Here is a 7,706-nt window from a genome sequence, read left to right on the forward strand (position 1 = left end):
TAGCCGATTATTATAACAATCCGCGATTATTTCTTGACATTATTATTTGACATTGTGATTGTTTTTAAAATTTTCACTATGGACATTAATGGGCCATATTTAATTCATAGTTCTTTCAGAAGTTGACTTTATCGTCTTAAAGCCTAGTATGCTGCTGATGCGAAACGAAAAATTTTAAAGTCTGCAAAGTGGACAACGAAAATGCTAGAAATATCAACAGAAAATAATTTTTAAAGCTTGAAATAAATGAATTAAAAGTAAAAAAAAACATCAACACTGCTCTTGGACTCAAGAAAAACGCACAGGACAGTAAAAAGTAAGTGACAAATGAGTGAAAACTCTCCAACTTTTCGCTAGAGCTGCGTACTGAAAAACGAAAAGCAAAACGAAATTTTTCATTCAAGATTTCGTTAACGAAATTTTGTACCGTAACATGGGGTTACTTTGCCCCGGCGGGGGTAACTTTGCGCCACTGACCAAAAAAGTTAGTTTCTTGATTCACGCTCAGAAATGATAGATTCTCTATATCGAAGCTATTGTAATATACACACACACATATATACATCTGCCACGTGTTGCAACGGACCATCTGCCGGCAGTTTTTAAGAAGCAGTTGACCTGTGAATTTGAGGTAGGAAATTCGTGTTTTTTTTGTGGTGAAAAATTTGGTTTGTAAAACCAGTTGTGTGATAATTTACAAAGTAAGTACAAATATTCTAGTTACGATATTATTTTGTTATTACTCTGCGCTTGTCATTTGTTTGTTTAATTAATAAATAATAATTATTGGATTTTTTTTATGTGACTAAGCAGTTTTTTGTTTGTTTTGGGGTTACTTTGCCCCAGAAGCAATTTATTTTTATAATTAAATGTGTTTTTAATTCTATGTATGTTTTTATTGTTTTTAAAAGTGAACTATTTTTTCGTTTGTAAAATGTTATTCATGTTTATTTTAAACTTATTTTGGTTAAATTAATGAAGTTTTCTGTTTTTTTCTTTAAATTCGTATTTATTTTTAAACAATTAATGAAATAAAAGAGGCTGTTTTGTTTTTTGTAAAAAAAAAGAGTTGTGTGTGTACCTACAAATTTTTTTTCTGACACATTTGAAGCTTTGATCCAGGGCTATTTAAATACAATACTAACTTTGCTCCAGCTCTTGAAATACAGGCAGTACAGTTAAAAACTTCAGGTGGAGCAAAGTAACCCCGTCCCTTGGACTACTTTGCCCCACTTTTCAACTTAAAAAACAAAATATTTTTACTGTTATTTGAATGTATTTTTTAGAATTAATGCATTATTTCATATCTTATCAATGAATTAAAAGAAAAAAACAAATAGATACAAAAATTTCTCTACCATTTTTAAGAGGTTTTCTTAAAATAGTGCAAAAAACGGAGCAAAGTAACCCCATGTTACGGTATATAAAATTTCGTTTCGCATCAGCAGCGTACCAGGGTTTAAGAAAGAAAAAAAAAGCTTGGTTGGATATTTCTCAGGAGCCAGTGCCTACGTTCTGTAACTCTCGCATCGAGAAATTTCTCGCACGAAACACGCAAATCGGAACAAAAATAATGTGAATCGACACAAAAATCATTTTCTCACATTCGTTTGTTTCTATAAACAAATTTTTCTCGCCTTGAAACATTTCTGAATCAAAATGCTTGACAGACTGGAAAAATGTGAATAAAACTGTGTCTGTAAGAAAATTATCGAGATAATTTCTCGATTGAACTGCCAAAATTACTCACAAGCAAAAAGGATGCGAGAAAGTAAGATATTTGAAAAAAATTTGATAATCTTGCATTAAATGAGAGATGTGTTAAAAGTAAAAGTGTTCACGGTAATTTATTTTTGTATCACTCAAATTTTTAAAATAAAAAAAAAAGAATATTAAAGAAAAAAAGAGAAAAAATTACATGCCCTAACTGTGACTTGAACTTGGTACCCTCCACTCGCTAACCGACTTTGCAGGGTTGCTTCTCACATCGAGATACAGACACAGGTTATTTTGCCAAATAGAGAAACGTGTGGAATTTTTGTTTTAAAATTTTTCGATGAGAGAAGTTCTCGACTAAGTTACCAGACCTCCAAAAAACTATAAGTTTTCAGTTATGAATAGAGTTTAAAGAGACCTTTGTTTTGATGTCTCACTCAATGGATTTACAGGAAATTTTTGAAAATGAATGTTTTTTGACAAATAATGGGTACCTTGATATTTTCTCAAAAATTTGAAAAAAATAAATTTGTAATTTTTGTATCGAAATGTATAGGCTTGTTTACTGTGAACTCATATCTGTAAACCAAAACTTGTTTCGACACTTTGGTCAAAAGATATCCGCTTCGGAATGCACGGAAATTAAAACGTGCAAAAATAGAGAAAACAAAATGGAAAACGACATCAAGTAAAAATGTTTTCTACAACCCAGAACGCACCCATTTACAAAAAAATTCATCCCAAAGATTCATCCAAAAAATTCATTCACTTTTGACATTTCTCAAAGCAGATGTTTAGGTTATGTAAACTCTATTTGATAAAAATAAAAAAGAGTAGAGTTTTTATATCTAGATTAAATAAATTCGCCTTTTAAAATCATAAAATATGGTGTCACAAACTTTGGCTCTCCTCGTTCGTTCTCGGGGTCCAGATGAGTTCTGGAGAAAAAGGAAAATCTTCAAAATGGCTGCAGTAAGTGAACCATGTTGACGCAGTTTTCCTCTCTATTATCTCTAAATGCTTATCAAAAATTCCAATTTCATACAATGTCTAGCATTATCGCAGCAGAGCAAGGAACTGTTATTCAATTGCCATCAGAAGTGTCCACAGAGCTCTTGTGTATGCCACAAAAGGGCGCAAGTTGAAGAAGCTCGATATGGCTGAGGTAACAAAGCTGGGCCATACTTTATTGATTCGAATTGAAAAACATAAGTATTTTTAACTTCTTGCAGCTTTGGAAGACCCGCATCGAAGCCGGATGCAATCAATACGGTATTTCATTTGATTCCTTCAAAGAAGGTCTCATTCGAAGCGATATCCTGCTAAACAAAAAGGTCTTAGCCGATCTAGCAATCTGGGAGCCTAAATCATTCGAATCTTTAGTAAAAATTTCCAGAGAAAGAGCAGCCATCGAAGGACTACCCGACCTTAAGGAACGATCTGTAATGAATCAAGTCTACGGACTGCCAAACATAATGAATGAAATGCAAATAAAGAAATAAGTTTAACAAAACAAGAGGGGGGTCATTCTGTAATTTTAAAATGATAATCGAAACGACGATAATCGTCTCACAGTTTGAGAATCATAAAAGTTTTCAAACCCTTACAAGTCCTATTAGTTTAGGTGAGCTATTAGTTGCCTCTTAACCGGGCCGAGGTTTTCGCCTCCCTAAAAAAGAAATTGTTTTTTTTTTTCTGTGAGTCAATAATCGTCAATAAATTAACGATGGATAGGCTGCAATATTGGATTTTATAAAAGTGTTAGGAATTTATTCCAATCACCGATCAAATTGCAAACTCCACAAACAAAAATAAAATAACTAGCCCTATTGTGAGTTTCACGTGGAATGTTTTAGGCCCGGAATTTGAAAAGCTATCATGAGTTTCACCCGAGGAGGATTTATATATTCCGCTAAACTAATTTACTGTTCGGCACCAAAATTTTAGTGAGAGAAGAGCTGTCAAATACCTCGCAAATTACCTGAAAAATAAGTTGAAAATACAAAGAGATGTCCGAATCCGAACGTGAACAACTTTTCGGCAGGAACTCACAATAGCTCAAAAGTGAAATTCAATTTTTCCGGGTGAAATCTTTTTCACGTGAAACTCACAATAGAGCTGAATATACTACCCCATTTCCCTACGAATTTTCTAATTTCATATATTTTTTTATTTTTCATATATTTAGGTATGTTCTGCTAATTTGAAGTTAAATTTTCCCAATCTTTTTTTTTAATAAATCTCAGAAGATGGTTTACTTTATTTAAATATTCGAGCACTTAATTATTCAAAACTTTTTTTTTTGAAAATTTTGATATTTTTGAGGAAAAAAAATTCAAGTTATCAGAACATTTGTTTTGTAAGGAGATAGGAAAAGTCTTTTTTATTAGAAAATTCGTCAGAAAATGTAGTAGGTACTTAAAATCAATGCAATAATGTAGTATTCAAAATAGTTTCGAATGGACGAAAAATTTTTTTTTTTAATTCGTAATTGAAAACTATTATTTTAAAACCTATTTTTATACTAACAGTAAGAGACATTTTCTTGTTAATGTTAAGTGGTTGAGCACTTAATTTAACTTTAAGATACTTAACTACCAGTTAAGTAAAAGATAAAATAACAAAACTTATTTTCTGCTCACTTTGCTCTATGCTTATTTGAGGGACATGCAGAAAAGATTCTTTAAACGTCACAGGAGGTAACTGTAGCATTATTTATATTTTATAACTTAAAATAAAAAAAAATCTCCGCTTTTAAAATAGGAATTTCTATGTTTCAGCCTTATTTTAAAAGAATTATTGTCACATGATTAATTTTATCATAATGTTAGTATAGTTTGATATTTCCATTCGTGACAGGTTCCAGCCCAGACGTAAATCTTCAACATTAAGCCTAGTACATACTTGTGAAGCAAGTCGTGAAGTGAATCCATGCATTTTTTGTTTATGGTCACCCGTGAACGTTAAAAAAAAAGTTGGAGAGTTTTGCTTCACGGCGTGAAGTAGTTCACGTGCAAAATGTACGGGAATCTCTTTCACTCGTGAATCTACTCCCCTATATATTTTTTCAATTTTAAAACAAACAAAAATTGTATGAATTCACTTCACGACTTGCTTCACAAGTATGTACTAGGCCTTAAGATTTAACTCTTTATATCTCAAGAGTTTATTTTCTAAAATAAACAACGTGTTAATAAACACCCATTTTTAAAAAATCAATTAAATTGTTTGATGAAATTTTGCATAATATTTTTGTGCATATTTTAGATATGCATTAAAATTGGTTATATTTGAATGATAAAACGTCTAAATAGGGTAGAGTTGCTAGTAGCTGGCCCCTTAAAGATTTTTTTTTTTCATAAAATGAAGCACAAAAACCTCAAATATCAACATTTTCGAATGATAATTTATTTAAGTTTTTGTAAAAAAAAGTCCAATTCTCCTAAATCCGGCCTTTGTTTCCTATTTTCGGCCATCTAGTGTCCCATCTCCGGCCACTAATTTTATAAGGTCAAGCTTAAATAAATTTTAGTGTTTGTTATTTAAGAATTTAGAAACAATTCGAAATTAATAAGTAATAATTGAAATATTCAAAAATGTATTTATTTTTTTCCATTTTTTAAACTTTTATCATAAAAGGGGGCCGAATACAGAATACCCTTGAATTTCAAAACTTTTTTCTTGTGTTCTATCTCCGGCCCCCTCAAAATAAACAAAATTTACATCTTTTTTCTATTTAAAATCTATTTTAATTGAAGATTAACATATATTAAATAAAAAAAAAACATCATTTCAAAACATTGACTCGGAAATTGTTTACACAAAACACTATTTACGATATTAAGTTTCGGCAGTAAAATTATAAAACAACCATACCCGATTGGATAACAGCACAAAGTTATTTTTTCTAATAAGACTGACTAACAAGAATAAAAAGAATATTGTAACTAGGACAGACATTTAAAAGAACAGGAATAAATCTTACGAAATCACTAGTTATAACGATTTTTCAGAAAGGTGACCGCGTACTGGAGACGGCCGGAATTAGGCAACTCTACCCTACTTGTTTTTGAATATATTAATATAATTTTGAAATTGTTTTAATATAATTAAATTTATAAATTTCATTATTATCAATATGTTTATTTAAATAACAAGTATTTTAATAATGTAAGTATTTTATAATGGAAATTTATGTTAATTTAAATATTGTATTTCTTAATAAAGACCTGAAGAAGGGGATAAACATCCCCGAAACGTCATTAAATATAAAAACAAAATTTAAACCTAAAGCCTACAAAACCCTTAAACAATAATTATAAGAAGAAGGTCACTAAAGAAATTAAACATTTTTGTTTTTAATCTTTTTTTTTATTAATTTTTTTGTTAACTAAAACATAACAAATTGATCAACATGCGAAAAAGAGAGTTGATGAAGGATGCGCGGGATGGCAGCCAGAATGTTTACAAAATAGCAATTATTCTATCTTATTCGATTTTTGCCAGAATGTCTGACTCTCTGAATAGAAGGTACTCTTTTTTGTCAGCCAATTCAATTTTGGTGCCTCCGAATTCAGGTAGCAAAACTTTGTCTCCTTCCTTGATTGCAACTGGAACGTGTTGTCCGCTCTAGAATTAACATTTAATCAATTTTTCAATCACGAACAGGATAAATCATAAATCAATAGGGTGACGCAACTTACAGTATTCCTGGCTCCTGGCCCAACAGCAATCACTGTTCCCTCCAAGGTCTTGGCTTGAGATTTTTCTGGAATCAGAATTCCACCTTTAGTCGTTGCAATAGCTTCGGCACGTTTCACTAAGATGCGATCGAGCATTGGGATCAGTTTCTTGATTGAACTCTGAGCCGGTGATAAAATAAAATTAGAAATGTAGACACATTACACAACTGTCACGATATAGAAATTGTTCCAGAAGACTCGAATTCAAGTTTTGTGGGGAAATTGTATGCAAAATATTGAATTCGATGACTTACCATGGTTTTGTGTGTTTTGAATGAGGAATGAGGTAGTTAAGTCTTAGAATTTAATTGATTAAATGCAGTTTTTTTCCGGGAAAAAAAAGGACCCCTGCACGTGCGAAACGACTTCTCGAAGCGAAAATTGATTTCAAATGAATTTTTCTTTTTTTGAAGAGAAGGGATGAATTTTTTTCTGTATAATGAATTTTTCCCAATGAGATTTTTTTGGGTGATTAAAAAAAAGTGTTTATTTATTTCACAAGAAGGTGGCGATCAAAGTTATAATAATTGTGGCAGAGTTCAGTGCTTGAAAAGATTTTAATAAATTTCGTAAATGTTTACGATTTTTCTTTATTTTTCGCATGAGAAGAAAAAGAATCGGGTGATTGAGTCCAATTGTTTTGGTTAAATTTTGGTTTAAGCATATGCTTGGCTATTTTGACAGAATTTTTGTATGAACTTTGAAAGGCAAAAATCAAAAGATAATTATTGCTGAACCATAATTTATATATAAAAATATTTTTACACCATAATTTTTGAAAATCGAAGTTGTAAGTTTTTTTCCGCAAAAACAAAGAGCTTCAAATTGTTTTGCGAGAAAAAAAATCGTGGTGAGTATAATTTTTTTTTCGAATTTGGTTTACAGCTGTGGTAAGTTAAGATATGCATTGGTTTGAAGAGCTAGAAGAACTGTATACTTAAAGCTAAGTATACAGTTCTTCTAGTAAAAAAAACAATGCTTTTCTTATGGGAGAGATTTTTTAGAATTTTTCCGAAAAAAAAAATATTTTTTAACTCACCACAGCTGTAAACCCAAATCGAAAAAAAAAATATATTCACCACAATTTTTTTTTCTTACAACACTGTCATCTGTTCACCACAGATATTTTTTTTCAAGAAAAAAATTTTCTTCAAGCCTGGCCCAACTAACATTTCAGCTTCGGTTAAGGTATTACAAAAGCTACATTTCAGCTTCTTTTAAACTTTAGTAAGGTTGTTGGGCATGGAA

At 30.9% G+C, this 7,706-nt stretch overlaps 2 protein-coding genes across 2 annotated transcripts; one reads left to right on the top strand and one right to left on the bottom strand.

Annotated features, from left to right (window-relative positions):
• The first annotated feature begins 2,480 nt into the window (after positions 1-2,480).
• Positions 2,481-3,232, top strand: LOC129919799 (39S ribosomal protein L20, mitochondrial). The gene is made up of 3 exons (XM_056000855.1): positions 2,481-2,688; positions 2,771-2,881; positions 2,949-3,232. The coding sequence occupies exons 1-3, from the start codon at positions 2,602-2,604 to the stop codon at positions 3,216-3,218; spliced, it is 468 nt and encodes a 155-aa protein (XP_055856830.1). The 5' UTR covers positions 2,481-2,601; the 3' UTR covers positions 3,219-3,232.
• Positions 3,233-6,065: 2,833 nt separating this feature from the next.
• Positions 6,066-6,868, bottom strand: LOC129919801 (10 kDa heat shock protein, mitochondrial). The gene is made up of 3 exons (XM_056000856.1): positions 6,713-6,868; positions 6,420-6,578; positions 6,066-6,345 (listed from the first exon to the last, which is right to left on the bottom strand). Exons 1-3 carry the CDS (start codon positions 6,713-6,715, stop codon positions 6,205-6,207), a joined length of 303 nt encoding a protein of 100 aa, XP_055856831.1. The 5' UTR covers positions 6,716-6,868; the 3' UTR covers positions 6,066-6,204.
• Between the last annotated feature and the right edge of the window lie 838 nt (positions 6,869-7,706).

This window comes from Episyrphus balteatus, chromosome 4 (genome assembly GCF_945859705.1).
Source record: "Episyrphus balteatus chromosome 4, idEpiBalt1.1, whole genome shotgun sequence".
NCBI lineage: Eukaryota > Metazoa > Arthropoda > Insecta > Diptera > Syrphidae > Episyrphus > Episyrphus balteatus.